Source organism: Phoca vitulina, unplaced genomic scaffold (assembly GCF_004348235.1).
Source record: "Phoca vitulina isolate PV1807 unplaced genomic scaffold, GSC_HSeal_1.0 scaffold59, whole genome shotgun sequence".
Taxonomy (NCBI): domain Eukaryota; kingdom Metazoa; phylum Chordata; class Mammalia; order Carnivora; family Phocidae; genus Phoca; species Phoca vitulina.
In genome coordinates, this window is record NW_022589762.1 from 7,652,889 (window position 1) to 7,671,413 (window position 18,525).

General features: G+C 40.4%; 1 protein-coding gene across 1 annotated transcript in view; it reads left to right on the top strand.

The window, feature by feature from the left end:
- The window catches only part of CD4 (CD4 molecule), a 37,581-nt gene that overhangs the window by 14,791 nt on the left and 4,265 nt on the right, over nt 1-18,525 (top strand). The window contains exon 4 of the mRNA XM_032391032.1: nt 17,992-18,150. Coding sequence (XP_032246923.1) covers nt 17,992-18,150 — 159 coding nt within the window. The remainder of the gene's footprint in view (nt 1-17,991; nt 18,151-18,525) is intronic.

An 18,525-nucleotide genomic window follows, 5' to 3' on the forward strand; every position in this document is an offset into this window, starting at 1 on the left:
CCCAGGCACCCCAGAAATCCTTTTAAATATCTTGTCAGTGTTCACCTGGGACAAACAGTAAATATTCTTGGACTCAAGAGGTAGCCACAAAGAGGGTGCGAAAGATATTTTATTTTCTCTCTCTACTTGGTACTACAGTCAGAGATAGAGAAGAGCTGACTCTGGTAGGAGTTCTCACCTTGAGCTGGGTTCTGCCAGTTTTTCCAGGATCCCATCTGTATGCAGCTCGGGTATCTACCAGAATTTGGCAAAGTTTTCCATTAGCTTTAATTTTAGTTTTCCCTTGGCTGCTTGAAGGGAATAACATAGCAGTTTAGCAAAAAATCCCATAGAGTCCCATCAACTCTGGGAGGGGTCCAGATAGGGGCTCTCTTTTGAGGATAGTATGGGTATGTCTGTAAGGTCACTCGTTTGGCAGACTTTTGTTGACGGTCTTGTAGTCTTTTCAGAGTGGAAAGACAATTCAGGCGGAGGATTACTGGAATGAGTAAAGAAGGATAGAGGGGAGCAGTGGAGTTATGTCAGTCTTATAGTGTTTTGTTTTAGGTACCGCTGTGTCTTTAATTTTTCATTTGCTTTTTTGCAATGCATCTTTTAATGAAGGTATTCTGGAATTTTGAAACCTTTTTTTTTTCCATCATGATAAGTGTACTCTTTAATCCCCATCCCCTATTTCCCCTGTCCCCCCAACCCTTCCCTTCTGGTAACCATCAGTTTGTTCTCTATAGTTAAGAGCCTACTTCTTGGTTTCTCTCTCTCTCTCTCTTTTTTTCTTTGCTTGTTTGTTTTGTTTGTTAAATTCCACATATGAGTGAGATCATATGGTGTTTGCCTTTCTCTAACTGACTTATTTTGCTTAGCATAATACTCTTTAGCTCCATCCATGTTGTTACAAATGGCAAGATTTCATTCTTTTTTTTGTGGCTCAATAGTATTCCATTATATGTATACCACCTCTTCTTTATCCATTCATCTATTGATGGACACTTGGGCTGCTTCCATATCTTGGCTACTCTAAATAATGCTGCAATAAACATAGGGGTGAATGTATTCCTTTGAGTTAATGTTCTTGTATTTTTTTTTAAGTTGTATTTATTTTTTTAGTAATCTCTACACCCAACATGGGGCTCAAACTCATGACCCTGAGATCAAGAGTCACATGCTCTTCTAACTGAGCCAGCCAGGCACCCCTTGTTCTTGTATTTTTTGGGTAAATACCTAGGAGAGCAATTCCTGGGCCATAGGGTAGTTCTATTTTTAATTTTTTGAGAAACCTCCATACTGTTTTCCCCAGTGTCTGCACCAGTTGCATTCCCACTAACAGTGCAAGAGGGTTCCTTTTCCTCCACATCCTCACCAACACTGGTTGTTTCTTGTGTTTTTGATGTTTGACTTAGCCATTCTGGGGAGGGGGGGAGTGATAACACGTAGTTTTGATTTGCATTGATTTACATTTCCCTGATGATGAGTGATGTCGAGCATCTTTTCATGTGTCTGTTGGCCAACTGTATGTCTTCTTTGGAGAAATGTCTGTTCATGTCTTTTGCCCATTTTTTAATTGGAGTATTTGGTTTTTGGGTGTTGAGTTGTATCAGTTCTTTATATATTTTGGATACTAATCCTATATCAGAATATGTCCTTTGTAAATACCTTCTCCCATTCCGCAGGTTGCCTTTTAGTTTTGTTAATTGTTTCTTTGCTGTGCAGAAGCTTTTTATTTTGATGTAGTCTCAATAGTTTATTTTTGCTTTTATTTCCCGTGCCTCAAGAGACATCTTGTTGCTATGGCCAATGTCAGAGAGATTACTGACTGTGCTTTCTTCAAGGATTTTTATGGTTTCATGGTGGGTGGGAGATGGACTAAATGGGTGATGGGTATTAAGGAGAGCACTTGTTATGATGAGCACCGGGTGTTATACATAAGTGATGAATCACTAAATTCTACTCTTGAAATCAATATTATACTATACGTTAACTAACTAGAATTTAAATTAAAATTTGGGGAGGGGAAAGGGTTTTTATGGTTTCAAGTCTCACATTTAGGTCTTTTTTTTTTAAGATTTTATTTATTTATTTGTCAGAGAGAGAGCATAAGCAGGGGGAGCTGCAGGCAGAGGGAGAAGCAGGCTCCCCATTGAGCAAGGAGCCTGATGTGGGGACTCAACCCTGGGATCATGACCTGAGCCAAAGGCAGGTGCTCAACCGACTGAGCCACCTAATTGATGATATAATTGCAGTTTATTTCTGGGTTTTCTGTTCTATTCCATTGATCTATGTGTCTATTTTTATGTCAGTATCATTCTGTTATAATTACTACCACTTTGTAATATAACTTGAAATCTGGATTGTGATACCTCCAGTTTTGTTTTTCTCTTTCAGGATTCCTTTGGCGATTTGAGGTCTTTTGTGGTTTCACACAAATTTTAGGATTGTTTGTTCTAGCTCCATAAAAATTGCTGTTGGTATTTTGATAGGGATTGCCTTAAATCTGTAGATTGCTTTGGGTGGTATAGACATTTTATTTTATTTAATTTTTTTGTTGTTGTAATTTTATTTAATTTTTAAGTAATCTCTATACCCAACATGGGGCTCGAACTCATGACCCCAAGATCAAGAGTTGCATGCTCTCCCGACAGAGCCAGCCAGGTGCCCTAGTATAGACATTTTAATAATATTTGTTCTTCCAATCCATGAGCATGGAATGTCTTTCCATTTCTTTGCATCATCTTGAATTTTATTTCATCAGTGTTTTATAGCTTTCAGACTACAGGTCTTTCACCTCTTTGGTTAAGTTTATTCCTAGATATTTTATTGGTTTTGGTGCAATTGTAAATGGGATTGTTTTCTTAACTTCATTTTCTGCTGCTTTAGTAGTGTATAGGAATGCAATAGATTTCTGTACATTGATTTTGTATCCTACAGTTTTACTGAATTCATTTATCAGTTCTAGTGTTTTTTTTGGTGGAGTCTTTAGGGTTTTCTATAGATAGTATCATGTCATCTGTGTATAGTTTTACTTCTTCCTTACCAATTTGGATGCCTTTTATTTCTTTTTGTTGTCTAATTGCTGTGGCTTGGACTTTCAATACTATATTGAATAAAGGGGGTGAGAGTGAACATCCTATGGTCCAGAAGCCATAAATATCTGTGAAAATGACCAAACCTTATTAAAAACAACCTAAGATTAGACAAATGAGCATGTGTGCTAGAAGGTGACATGCTTAACTTTTTAGAATTTAAGGATCCCATCTTTATCGTTATTCATTTATCTTTTAAGCTGAGCCTTTGTCTCTTGAGCCTAAAGGGGATGTGATGCTGGGTTGAGAATTGGGTGATCTTTTACAGTGTATCTCAATCTTGAAATTGGTGGGTGACCTAATGTCAATCTAAACCATACCATGACCAACTTATACTGACACGGGAGTCTAGGTTAGGTGGCAACTGCTCTGACAACTTTTAAATGCTCAACCTGTGCCCAACAATTTTGCAGCTACTTCTGAGTAGCAATAGCCTTTATCTACACAAAACAAACCAAACATCTGCATCTTAATATACCAGCAGTAACTGAGAGATATTATTACTGTGGCCTGGCCAAGTACACATTGCTGTGTACCACCAGCAATTCCCAAACGTGAAACTGGGGTTTGGAGAAAGGATTGTACTGGCAAACCCCCCAAAATGAGGACTGTGGGCTGATTCCAAATAGCAGTTCCTATAGTGGAATCTAGGGAAATTCCAAGTAAATGTGGAATTGCAGACTAAATTGCTAGCAGTTCCCAGTTTGGAATCTGGGGATGGAACCAAGGACTGGGTTTTCCAATCAAATGGTGAACTGTGGTCCAAATTACCACCAGTTCCCAACATGGAACTAGTGGTTCCGGACAAATGAGGAACTGACTGGAAAGCTAATTAGATCAGGAGCTTGATGCAAAGAGTGCGGAACTCAGAACCAAGAGGGACTTACCCATGGCCCTTGGAAATGGTGAAAAATACAGAGAACTCAAAAGCGTTCACAAGTACCAAGCCTGTGTTTCTCATTGTCCCTGAATGCTGTCAGAAGTTTCCTTCAATCCCACCACTGCTGCCAAATCTGTGAAAAAACAAAATTCAACTCAGTAAATTTGAAGATCTAATTGGCTTTATTCAGTGATTCATGAATTGGGCAGCATCCTATCCAGCAAATAGAAGGGGGTTCCAAGGAGCTGTAGAAAATGAAAGGTTTTAAAGGCAAAGAGGGGGCAGGAAAGTTTATTAGCAAAGAGTGCTCATTTCAGGCAAGGTCACCTTCCTAAGGGGGACAAAAAGTGTATATCAAGCAGACTTCCTCACTAGTGATGACCAGGTAATTCCAGACTGTCTGGTTAAAGATTACATTCCTAGGAGAGTCTTGGTTTGCAGATGTGGGGATTGGCATAAGTGACTCTATTTTGGGCCTATTGTCTCATTTTTAATAAATGATAATAAATCTTCCTGTACTGTTGATCCCGTTTCTCAGTTACCTTCCCCAGAGGCAACTTTTAACCAGTTTTTGTGTTTCCTTCAAGAGATGATCTCTGCATATATGTATACAGTCCCCTCTTTTCTTACATAAAATAATAAATTCATCATGTATATGTATGTACATATGTATATGTATATATTGAGCGCTTACAAGTGCCAGGTAATGTTCTACATTAGGCGCTGAGATATAATACAGTGGAAAACAAAAGAGACATTCAGATAGTGGTTCTAACCTTGCTTTCTTTCTTTTAAATTAGACAGATATCGGGGTGCCTGGGTGGCTCAGTTGGTTAAGCGACTGCCTTCGGCTCAGGTCATGATCCTGGAGTCTCGGGATCGAGTCCCGCATCGGACTCCCTGCTCAGCAGGGAGTCTGCTTCTCCCTCTGATCCTCCCCCCTCTCATGTTCTCTCTCTCTGTCTCATTCTCTCTCTCAAATAAATAAATAAAATCTTAAAAATAAATAAATAAATAAATTAGACAGATATTCATATGTGTGTGTTTATATATCTATATCTGTCTATATTTCTACCTCATTTCTTTTCAGTGACTACATAGTTCTTTTTCATAATTATACCATGTTTTATTTGACTAACCCATATTGTCGCACACTTAGGCTGTTTTCAATTTATTGCTACCACAAACGGTGAATCAAACTGTGTATCTCTGGACATATATGCAAATATCTTTGTAAGATAAATTCCTAGAAGTGAAATTGGTGGGCCAGTTCAGCTTCATCTTTAGATATCTTTCTGTTATACAAATTTTTCTCCAATGGCATCTGCTATAAGATTTGACTATATATTAAGTTGCACCTTCCAATACATTACTTCCTTTATGCAGATTTTATTGGTGTTACTGTTTTTTCTCCAGATTTAAAAAGTATTACATACTCATTACAGAATATTTGGCAAATGCAAAAATGAATAAGGAAGAAAATCAAATGCATGCATACTTCCACCATTCAGAGCTATCCTCTGTTAACATTTTGATTTATTTCCTTCCAGGCTTTGTTTAGTGTGGAAAATATACTGTATATATTTTTACATAGATGATATCATGCTGTATTACCTTTTATCTTACTCCCTCATTACATTTTATCATGTTGAGACAATTAATTATTAGACTAATTTTTAAAAGTAATCTGCCAGGGGCGCCTGGGTGGCTCAGTCATTAAGCATCTGCCTTCGGCTCAGGTCATGATCCCAGGGTCCTGGGATCGAGCCCCACATCGGGCTCCCTGCTCAGCAGGGAGTCTGCTTCTTCCTCTCCCACTCCCCCTGCTTGTGTTCCCTCTCTTGCTGTCTCTCTCTGTCAAATAAATAAATAAAATCTTAAAAAAATAACAAAATAAAAGTAATCTGCCAAAGTTTAACAAAAACAAAATTATAACTCTTTTATGTAGTAATAGCTACTCTGGAAAATTTACTTGACAGAAATAAAATTGTGAATATTTCATGATATCTGTGCAAGGATGTTGTAAGCATTGCTTATACTATACAAGAATAAAATTCAACCTCAATATCCGTTAGTGAAGAAAGAATTGAACTATGGTACAAGGATAAAAAATTTCTCAGGTAATAAAAAAAATGAGGGCTTTCAGGAAAACGGAGTAGACATACATATTAGTCAGCTTGGGCTGCCATAACAAAATACCATAAACTAGGTGGCTCAAACAATGGAAATTTATGTTTTCACAATACTGTAGGCGAGAAGTTCAAGATTAGGGTATCAACACCGTTGGGTTCTGGAGAGAACTCTCTTCTCTCCAGGGTAGTGTCTTCTTGCTGTGTCCTCACATGGCAGAGACAGAGAAGAAGCAAGCTCTCTGGTGTCTCTTCTTATAAGGGCACAAATTCCATCATGAGGACCTCGTGACCTCATCTAAATCTAAATCTAATTATCTTTCAAAGACCCCACTTCCAAATACCATCACATTGAGTGTTGAGCTACAACATATGCATTTGGGGGTGGGACACACAATTCAATCCATAGTAACATACTTTTTGCTAAGCACATTAAGTACAACAGAAAACCCTGGACATTACATATAGAACTAACATAAGAAGACTCTGAAAGGTGCAGAGTGGTAGAGACCCCAGGGTCTGAGGAACAACATAGTGGTGAGTTTTCTTTTGCCTTGTGTATCCCAGTCTTGGAGCTAAAGAAGTCAGCAACTTGGAAATCTCAATGGACATAGACAAAAATAAGGCTCAACAAAAAGCCTGCTCTCTCTAGCCAAAGGACCAGGAAAGGAGCAACCTAGAAAGACAAAATACTTTTAGATAATAACTGCCCTACTCCTGTCAGATACCAGAAGAAAAACAGTGGCTCCTTCTCATGCCAGAAAAGGCTGAGTGGGGAGCCTAAACTTCCACCCTCCTGAGGTTGTAATGAGGTACCCCAATACCCCCACCGGCCCCAGTAGAAACCTGGGCCATTGATTCCCATCAGCCAGTGGCAAGGGTTCTCAACCCCCTGTATTGTCTGTAAAGATCATATAAGAAGCCTGGATTTCTACCCCCACCCAGCATTCATGAGGCACCCCTCCTTGCTGAGTGGTTGTCAGAGGAGGTCTAGTGGAGAGTCAAGACTTTCATCATCACTCTGCAATAACAAAGCTGCCACCATAGGGTTTATGGAGACCATGTGAGGACCTGGAACTTTTACCCCTGTCCAGTTATAAGGAGCATCCCCTTCTAGCAGCAATGGAGAATGAGAGGGGAACCTAGATTTCTATCCCTACCTGGCAGTAGTAAGATGGTGCCACTCTCTTCCCTTGTCAGAGTGATGTCAAAGAAAGCCAGTTAAAATAGAAGGCTTAAATAAGATCCAAAATCTCATTACATAACATTCAAATGTCCAGGTTCCAATAAAAAAACATTCATGAAGGGCACCTGGCTGGCTCAGTCAGAGGAGCATGTGACTCTTGATCTCAGGACCATGGATTCAAGTCCTGCATTGGGTGTAGAGATTACTAAAAAAATAAACTTAAAAAAAATAAAGCTATTTTTAAAAAATCATTCATGATACCCAAAACCAGGAAGATCTCAAGCTGGATGAAAAAAAGAATCAGTGCATGCCCACACTGAGATGAAAGAGATGTTAGAATTATGTGACAGGAGCACCTGGGTGGCTCATTCGTTGAGCGTCTGCCTTCTGCTCAGGTCATGATCTCCAGGTCTTGGGATCAAGCCCCACATCAGGCTCCCTGCTCAGCGGGGAGCCTGCTTCTCCCTCTCCCTCTGCCTGCTTGTGTTCCCTCTCTCGCTGTGTCTCTCTCTCTGTCAAATAAATAAATAAAATCTTAAAAAAAAAAAAAAAGAATTGTGTGACAAAGATTTTAAAGAAGCCACAGTAAAAAATCCTTCAGCAAGCAATTACAAACATACTTGAAACAAATGAACAAAATGGAAAAAACTCAGCAAAAGAGTAAAAGATATAGTTAAAAAAAAAACACATGGAAATTTTAGAACTGAAAAATATAATAACCAAAGTACAAAGATCAGTGGGTGGACTCAACATCAAAATGAAAAGGACAGAGGAAAGAACCAGTGAATTGCAAAATAGAATAATAGAAATTATGCAATCTGAACAACAGAGAGACAATCAACTGGGAAAAAATGAACAAAGCCTTGGGACCTGTGGGACTATAACAAAAGATCTAATATCTGTATCAAAGGAGTCCCAGAAGGAGAGGGGAAAAAATGGGGCTGAAAAAATACTTGAAAAAATAATGCCTGAAAATGTCCCAGATTTGGTAAGATATTAGTTTATAGATTCAAGAAGCTGAGCAAACCTTAAGCAGGATAAACCTAAGGAAATCCATATCAAGACCTATCATAGTTAAATTTCTGAGAACTAAAGAACTAAAGGAAAAAATCCTCAAAACAACTAGAGAAAATTGACTATCTTACCCACAGGGTAACATTTTAAATGACAGCAGATTTCTCATCAGAAACCATGCAAGTCTGAAGAAAGTGACATGATATTATTCAAATACTAAAAGAAGAGAATAGTAAACCCAGAATTCTATACCCAGAGAAAATACCCTTGGGAATGAAGAAGTCAAGACACTTTCAGATGAAAGAAAACTAAGAATTTGTTGCCAGCAGACCTACCCCAAAAGAATGGCTCAAGGAAGTTCCTTAAACAGAAAGGAAATAATGAAGAAGGAATCTGAGAATATCAGGAGGAAAGAACAAAGTAAACAAATATATGGATAAATATATTAGGCTTTCCTTTTCCTCTTGAGTTTTCTAAATTATGTTTGACAGTTAAAGCAAAAATGAAAACATTATCTGTGTGTTTCTAAATGTACGTAGGGGAAATGTTTAAGACAACTAATTATAAATGGGGACATTAGGGGCACCTGGGTGGCTCAGTCAGTAGCATCTGCCTTTGGCTCAGGTCGTGGTTTCAGGGTCTTGGGATGGGACCCTGTGTCAGGCTCCCTGTTGGGTGGGGGGTCTGCTTCTCCCTCTCCCTCTGTCCCCCTACTTATGCTCTCTCTCTCTCTCTCTCTCAAATAAATAAATAAATCTTTAAAATAAAATAAAATAAAATAATAAATGGGGAGGTTAAAAGAATGTAAAAGCAGGTAAGGTAAAATGATAACAAAAGTAGACTATGACAGGTTATATATACATATAATATAGTACCTACAGTAATCACTAAAAATGTACAAAGAGATACACTCAAAATTACCACAGGTAAAATAAAATGGATTCTAAAACACATTTTAAAATGTTTACATCCCAAAGTATAAAATAAATATCTATGAGTCCATACTGATATAATAACTGATTGAATAAATAAATGGGGAAAAGAGACAAATCTCCTATGTAGAAGAATTCCAAATAATTTATGTAGATAATCTCCTCTCAAGGAGGTGGAGCGTAACTCCTCACTCTTTAAGTGTGGGTTGTGCATAGTTATTAATTTCCAAAGAGTACAGTATGGAAAGGGGAGTAAGAATAACTTTACAGTGGAGAAAGCTGAAGAATACTAACTTAGCCAGGTGATCAAAATCAACAACACTCATAAGTCATGTGGATAGTATGTACCCTTGATACGTAATGAAAATGGCACTTTATCTCTGTGATCTTCCCCCCTCAGACCCATAAACCCAGTCTAATCGAGAGAAAAACATTAGACTAATCCCCCCCAGTAGAGAGACATTCTACAAAATAACTGACCAGTATTCCTCAAAAATGTCAAAGTCATCAAAAATAAGGAAAGTCTGATAAACTGTCACAGCCAAGGAGACCCAAAGGAGACATGACAACTGAATGTAATATGGTCTCCTAGATGGGATCTTGGGGTGAAAAAGGGACATTAGATAAAAACTAAGGAAATCTGAGTAAAGTATGGACTAGTTAATAACAATGTGTTAATATTGATTTATTACTTATAACAAATGTTCAATACTAATATAAGATGTTAATAAGAGGAGAAATTTGGTATAGAGTATATGGAAACTCTACCATTTTCATAATATTTCTGTAAATCTAAAACTATTCTAAAAAAAATGTGTTACAAAAAGATGTTTAAGGGGCACCTGGCTGGCTCAGTCAGAAGAGCATGTGATTCTTGATCTCAGGGTCGTCAGTTCAAGCCCCACATTGGGTATAAAGATTACTTAAATAAAAATAAAATTTAGGGCACCTAGGCGGCTCAGTCGTTAAGCGTCTGCCTTCAGCTCAGGTCATGATCCCAGGGTCCTGGGATCGAGTCCCATGTTGGGCTCCCTGTTTGGCGGGAAGCCTGCTTCTCCCTCTCCCACTCCCCCTGCTTGTGTTCCCTCTCTCACTGTGTCTCTCTCTGTCAAATAAATAAATAGAATCTTAAAAAAAAAAAAGTAAGAAAATACATGCAAACTACCTATCCAACAAAGGACTAGTACCTAGAATATGTAAACAACTCTCAAAACCCCATACCAACCCCCCCAAAAAACAAAACCCCAATCCAATTAGAAAACGGGCAAAAGATATGAACAGATATTTTACCACAGAGGATATAGAGATGGCAAAAAGCCCATGAAAAGATGTTCAACATCATTAGTCATTAGGGAAATGCAAATCAGCACCACAATGAGATATCATTACACACCTATCAGAATGGCCAAAATAAAAAAAATAATAACAATACTAAATGCTGGTGAAGATGAAGAGAAACTGGTTTACTCTGGCATTGTTGGTGGGAGTATATAATGGTACAGCCATTCCGGAAAAAAAGTTTGGCAGTTTCTTAAAAACTAAACATGCAACAACCCAGCAAATGCACTCCTAGGCATTTATCCCAGAGAAATGAAATGAAGATTTATGTTGACCCAGAAATTTGTATACAATTGTTTATAGCAGATTTACTCATAAAAGCCAACAAGTAGAAACAACCCAAATGTCCTTCAGTGGATGACTGGCTATATCTATACAATGGAATACTTTTCAGCAGTAAAAAGAATGAACTATATACAGCAACCTGAAAAAAAAAGTCAATCCCCAAAGGTAACATACTGTATAATTTTATTTATATAACATTCTTGAAATGACAGATTATAGAAATGGAGAACAGATTAGTGATTACCAGAGGTTAAGGGAGGGAGGGGTCTGGGAGGGAAGGGTCTGGAAGGAAGGAGATACGGCTAGAAAAGGGTAACATCCTTGTGGTGTTGGAAATGTTCTGTATCTTGACTGTGTCAATGCCAATATCCCAGTTGTGATATTCTACAATTTTGCAAGCTGTTACCATTGGGGTGACGTAGGTAAATGGTACTCAAGATTTCCCTATTATTTCTTATAGTTATATTGAAATTAAAATTTTGATTTAAAAAATCAAGAGAATAAAAAGATTAGCTCTCATAATTTCAAAATAAAACCAAAAAAATGAAAAGGCTCCATGTGTATATGCTTAGAACGATGTCTAGCATATTTTAAGTGGAAAGAGTAAGTGTATGTTAATATAATCCCATTTTTTTAAAGATTATTTGTTTTTTTTTTAAGATTTTACTTTATTTATTTGAGAGCGAGAGAGAGAGCACAAGAGGGGGTAGGGTCAGAGGGAGAAGCAGACTCCCCAGTGAGCAGGGAGCCCAATGCAGGACTCGATCCCGGGACTCCAGGATCATGACCTGAGCCGAAGGCAGTTGCCCAACCAACTGAGCCACCCAGGCGCCCAAAGATTATTTATTTATTTGACAGAGAGAGACACAGCGAGAGAGGGAACACAAGCAGGGGGAGTGGGAGAGGGAGAAGCAGACTTCCCGCCGAGCAGGGAGCTGATGTGGGGCTCGATCCCAGGACCCTGGGATCACGACCTGAGCCGAAGGCAGACGCTTAACGACTGAGCCACCCAGGCACCCCTATAATCCCATTTTAAAGATTTATTTATTTATTTGAGAGAGAGAGAAAGTGGGGGGAAGGGGCAGAGGGAGAGAATCTTCAAGCAGACTCCCTGTTGAGCGTGGAGCCCAATGTGGGGCTCAGTCCCATGACCCATGTGATCATGACTTGAGCTGAAACCAAGAATCAGATGCTTAACCAACTGAGCCACCCGGGCACCCCAGAATAATCCCATTCTAATTTAAAAATTCAATGTGTGTGAATATATGTTTGCATGAGCAAAGAAAAAAGTATGGAGGAATCCACACCAAACTATTTATAGTAATATTAGAAGGGTAGGCAAAGGAAAAGGGAAGTGCTGAGTCTGTATAAATTTTGTAATTCAAAATTAAAAAGTAAAGACTACTCTAATGCAACTTTTAAAATGTGTTATTATGAATATTTTTCATTTCATTAAAAATTGTTTTAATATAATTGCCCCCAAAATAATAAGATACCTAGGAATAAACCTAACCAAAGTGGTGAAAGACCTGTACTCTGAAAAACATAAAGCACTGATAAAGAAATTGCAGATGACACAAAGAAATGGAAGAACATTCCATACTCACGGATGGGAAGAACAAATATTGTTAAAATGTCTATACTACCCAAAGCAATCTGCAGATCTAAGGCAATCCTTATCCAAATACCAACAGCAGGGGCGCCTGGGTGGCTCAGCCGTTTAGCGTCTGCCTTCGGCTCAGGGCATGATCCCAGGGTCTGGGATTGAGCCCCACATCGGGCTCCCTGTTCAGCGGGAAGCCTGCTTCTTCTTCTCCCACTCCCCCTGCTTGTGTTCCCTCTCTCGCTGTCTCTCTCTCTCTGTCAAAAAAGAAATAAAAATCTTAAAAAAAAAATACCAACAGCAGTTTTCACAGAACTAGAACAAACAATCCTAAAATTTGTATGGGACCATGAAAGACCTTGAATAGCCAAAGCAACCTTGAAAAAGAAAACCAAAGCCAGAGGCATCACAATTCCAGACTTCAAGTTATATTACAAAGCATTAGTAATCAAAACAGTATGGTACTGGCATAAAAATAGACACATAGATCAATAGAACAGAATAGAAAACCCAGAAATAAACTCACATATGGTCTACTGATCTTTGATAAAGAAGGCAAGAATATCCAATGGGAAAAAGACAGTCTCTTCAAAAAACGGTGCTGGTAAACTGGACAGCAACATGCAGAAGAATGACACTGGACCTCTTTCTTACACCATACACAAAAGTAAACTCAAAATGGCTTGAAGACTTAAATGTGAGACCTGAAACCATAAAAACCCTAGAAGAGAGCACAGGCAGTAACTTCTTTGACATCAGCTGTAGCAAATTCTTTCAAAAATGTCTCCTGGGGCAAGAGAAATAAAAACAAAATTAAACCATTGGGACTACAACAAAATAAAAAGTTTCTGCACAGTGAAGGAAACAATCAACAAAACTAAAAGGCAGCCTATGGAATGGGAGAAGATTTTTGCAAATGACATATCCGATTAAGGGTTAGTATCCAAAATATATAAAGAACTGATACAACTCAACACCCAAAACACAGATAATTCTTTCTAAAAAGGGACAAAAGACACGAACAGACATTTCTCTGAAGAAGACATACAGATATGCCAACAGGCATATGAAAAGATGCTCAACATCACTCATCATCAGGGAAATGCAAATCAATGCAAATCAAAACTATAGTGTGTTATCACCTCATACCTGTCAGAATGGCTAAGTCAAACATCAAAAACACAAGAAACAACCAGTGTTGGTGAGGATGTGGAGGAAAAGGAACCCTCTTGCACTGTTAGTGGGAATGCAACTGGTGCAGACACTGGGGAAAACAGTATGGAGGTTTCTCAAAAAATTAAAAATAGAACTACCCTATGGCCCAGGAATTGCTCTCCTAGGTATTTACCCACACCCCTATGTATACAGCAGCATTATTTACAGTAGCCAAGATATGGAAGCAGCCCAAGTGTCCACCCATAGATGAATGAATAAAGAGGATGTGGTGTATACACACACACACACACACACACACACACACACAGAGGAATATTATTCAGCCATAAAAAATAATGAAATCTGGCCATTTGCAACAACATGTATGGAGCTAGAGAGCATAATGTTAAGCAAAATAAATCAGTTAGAGAAAGACAAGTACCACATGAATTCACTCATAGGTGGAATTTAGGGAGCAAAACAAACCAGCAAAGGGGAAAAAATAAGAGAGACAAATCAAGAAACAGACTCTTAATTATAGAGAACAAACTGATGGCTACCAGAGGGGTGGTGGGTAGGGGGATGGGTTAAATAGGAAGAAAGAAAAAAAAATTATTTGGGTTATTTTGGTGCCAAGCTAATATTCCATCAAATTAATGTACTCTAATATACAGACATTATCTTTTTGTCTAATGTTGTACCCTATTAACAACACTATTATTTTTTTTTTAAAAGATTTTATTTATTTATTTGAGAGCGAGAGCGAGAGAGAGAGAATGAGAGAGAGAACACGAGAGGGGGTAGGGTCAGAGGGAGAAGCAGACTCCCTGCTGAGCAGGGAGCCCGATGTAGGATTCGATCCCGGGACTCCAGGATCATGACCTGAGCCGAAGGCAGTTGCTTAACCAACTGAGCCACCCAGGCGCCCAACAACACTATTATTTTTGTATCTACATTTTGGTTTGCATTTTTAAATTATTGTATTAAGGATAACATTCTAGAAATGAAATTAAGGACATAAACTTTTAATAATAGATAGTATATGCTGCAAGACTGCTTCCAGAAAGGTCCCATCCATTTACACTAAGTCTAGCTGACCGTGCCTTTTCCACTAGTACCCTTGCCAGCACTGAATAGTATTATTTAACACTTCTCTTTCTTTCTTTGTTTTTCTTTTTTTGCTAATTTGATAGTTGAAAAATATATCATTGTTTTAATTTGCATTTTTTTGATTGCCTGTGAGGTTGAAACAATGTGCTCCTTTCTAAAAATTCTCGTCTTTTGTGTCAGTGCTTTTGTTCTGTTTTAGGATTTGATTTTCCTCCAGAACAGCTTGCCTTCTCAACTTCCTGATCTCTGATGAGGGCAGTTTCTCTCTCGTGACTCCCCCAGTTTCTGAACCAGACAGTCAGGATTTTTTTTTTTTCTCTACTTCAATCCCTGGTTTCCCATCAGTCACCCAGGATGACCATTCCTCCCTTTGAAAATGTTTTTCTGTTTCATCTTATTAAAATGAAAGTGACAGGCCCAAAATGGTGTCACTTAGGGTAAGGCCCCAAGTCAGTAAACCAAGACTTAATACCTAAACTAACTGCAGTTTCAACCCCCAGAAATGTGACCTTTAACTAGTCAACATGGGAATTTCCTGGTCAGCACTAGGAAATTTACTGATGGACCCCTTCTCGTTCCCTTAGGAGAGTGATCATGCTTAAAACAATGGAGTCTTTGCTAATAATTTCCTTTTCTCCACTTCCTCTCTACCTTTAATAACCTTTCCTTTTCTGGGGTACCTGAGTGGCTCAGTCAGTTAAGCTTTAGCATCTGACTTCAGCTCAGGTCATGATCTCAGGGTCCTGGGATCCAGCCATGTTGAGCTCTGCACTCAGCAGGGAGTCTGCTTGTCCCTCTGCCCCTCCCCCCTCCATGCTCTCCCTCTCTTTCTCTCTCAAATAAATAAATAAATAAATACCTTAAAACAAACAAACACTTTCCTTCTCTGTAGCCCCTCAGAGCTCCCCTTTACTTGCTAGATAGGATGCTGCCCAATTCATGAATCCATTAATAAGGCCAATTAGATCCCTACAATTCACTCAGTTGAATTTTTGTTATTTAACAATCTTCTTTGTTCCTGTGAGAATGGCACCGTCATTAGCCACGACCACAGAACTCCCCCACCTGGATTACAGAGGAAGTTTCTGGGCAATTCTCTCTGTTCCTGGTCCCTCCTACTTTGATTTCTCTTCCACCGGCTTCGGTACTGACTTCCAAAGCAATGCCTCGTACATGTCACCCCTAGTCCATTGGACCCGGCCCAGAAGCCTCTGCTGTACATTCACCACCTGGCCATCACTTCCCACAGCTTCCCAGCTGGAAACCTAGACACCCTTGTGGTTTTCTCATTGCTTTGAGGTGGTTGCTTATACTGCTTTCCTGGAGACTTTCCACTTCCTGGATGTGCTCATTCCTCCCCCTTCATTCTGGCCCGCTGCCTATTCTTCTTTTAAGGCTTGGTGCAACACGGGTCTTCTCCACAATTTATCCCAGACTCACCCCTACTCTTAGACCTTTTGTACCACCTTGCGATCTCTTCTACAAAGTATGTGACAGCCTGCCCAAGTGACAGGAGGAAAAGGAAAGCAAGGAGGAAGAGTTATTTTAGGGAAAGGGTGACCCACTTCATTTTCAACCAAGTGAGTTTTGGGGGATGGCAGGATTTTCAGATAAAGTTATGCCTTGGGCCATTGGAAATGTGGGCCCAGAACTGAGAGAGGTTGAGTCCGGGAATATCAATTTGGGAGTCATTCACAGCGCTGACAGGCGTTGCCCTGGGATTTAGAATGTCTGTGGAAATGGGGAAGAGGACATGAGACAGAGTCTGGGTAACACTTAAATGCAGTCTTCAGAACAAGAGCCCAAGATGAAGAAAAGGAAATGGTGCTCACGAAGGCAGAGAGGACCAAAAAGGTAGATAGGGGGGTAGAACCCAAGGGAGCTACTAGTCTAAGAAGCTTGGTAAGTTGTGAAAAGAATGCAACAGGATTTCCGAGCCACAGGGGAGCTACGCAAAGTGCAGAGCCAGGGAAAGAGCCAGAGGGCAGGGACTCCCAGAGTCAAGTACAGGGCCCCTGGGGCAGTGCTGAGGGAGAGCCCAGGGTTACAGCTCATCTGGAAAGGTCTCCCGCGGAGGATGAGCCTGGGCAGTGGGGGCAGCAGGAGGTGGGGGAGAACGCTCGGCCGGCATGACCCCCAGGCTCCCGCACCCAGGCGAAAACAGGGAGAGGGTCCGTGACTGCTCAGGGGGACGGAAGTGGAGCCCAAGGGATTGAGGGTGGGGTTTTGCTCTCAGCCACCTTCGCCTCATCCCTCCAAATACGTATTCTAAGTAAAAATTGTGCATTTGCTGTGTAAGATTAGCCTTTAAAACCCTCCCTCTACAGGAATTCTGGGGCTGCTGCCACACCCAGAAAGTGATTAGCTAAAGAGAAGAACTTTCTCCTGGTGATGGTTGTTAGGTATGAAGGGAGGAGACTGGAGGAGGCCACATGGCCCTGCCTGAGGAACTTTCCAGACACAGTACTGCATAGTATACCTAATAGGCCTGGATTTTAATCCTGACTCTGCCACTTACTGGAGTCAAATCCAAAAGGTAGGAAAGGGTATGTAGTGAGAAGCCCCCCTCCCACACCTGTCCCGGGGGCAACCAAAGTTACCATGTTCTTCTGTTTACTTCTAGAAATATGTGTTCCTATACACGGCATCTGCAGAGAGATAGATATAGATAGATAAATTTCTCCCTCCTTTGTAGACAAATGGTAGCCTGTCTAATATCTTGCTTTGTTCAGTTAATGATGTTTCTTAGCTATTCTTCCATTCAGTAGATAGCTTACTTCTCGTACAGCATTCCACTGAAGGGGCAAACTATAATTTACTTGACCTGTTCTTTCTTGGTGGACAGGTATTTTTGTATGTGCATTTGTAATTGTGGTAGATATTGTAAATTACCTTCCAAAGAAATCGTACTGGTTTATGTTCCTGCCACCAATGCGTAAGTACGAGGCGGGCAACTACATAGTAGGCAAAACAGGCCAAACAGTACCTACTTCCTGGAATTGTTGTGAAGATCACTTGAGATGATGCGTGTCAAGGATTGGGCACTGTAGGAGTTGGTGCTCTTGAAATAAGGATATTATTTTATTTCGGATTAACAAGATATTGTCCTGGCCAATTACGTGAGTGTGATGGGACCGCCTCACCAGTCTGGGGTTTTCTGACTCGGGGCAGATTCTGCAGGAAGTTAGGGACTGAGATCAGAAGAGTTGTGGGCTTTGCCCTCCCCAGGGATGCCATGCCTTCAGGCTACCCCAACCTCCTCCATATGGTTTCTGCTCCCAGGTGTCTCCAAGCTGAAGCATCGCGTCGAATCGAAAAAAAACCTGTGGGACGAAGGATCCTTTCCTCTGATCATCAAGGATCTTGAAGTAGCAGACTCAGGGGTTTACTTCTGTGAGGTAGAAGGCAAGATGCAAGAGGTGGAGTTGCTGGTGTTCAACTGTGAGTAGATGAGGATCCCTCCAACCAACCTGCCTTCCTCCCTGACTCCCGTTCATGCACCAAAGCCCAGCCCTGAGCTTGTGGTCCCTCCACAGTCCCGAGACGGCTCAGATGGGCCCCCACGTCTCCTCAAACCCTCCTCAGGCCTCCGGTTGCTCAGTGGGAAGGGAAGAAACCTGGGGGGCGGGGGGCGGGGAGAGAAGGGCAGGAGCCTGAGGAAGGAGGGAGAGCAACAGAGGCAGAGAGGAGGGGAGGCGGCTGGAGGAGGAGAGAGGGTAACTCTGCCTCGGGCTGGGTTGTTGGGTTGCTGGGTCTTGGCGGGGGTAATGGAGAGACACTCTTGGTGTCCTGGCTTCTTCCTTGCCCTTGGGGATA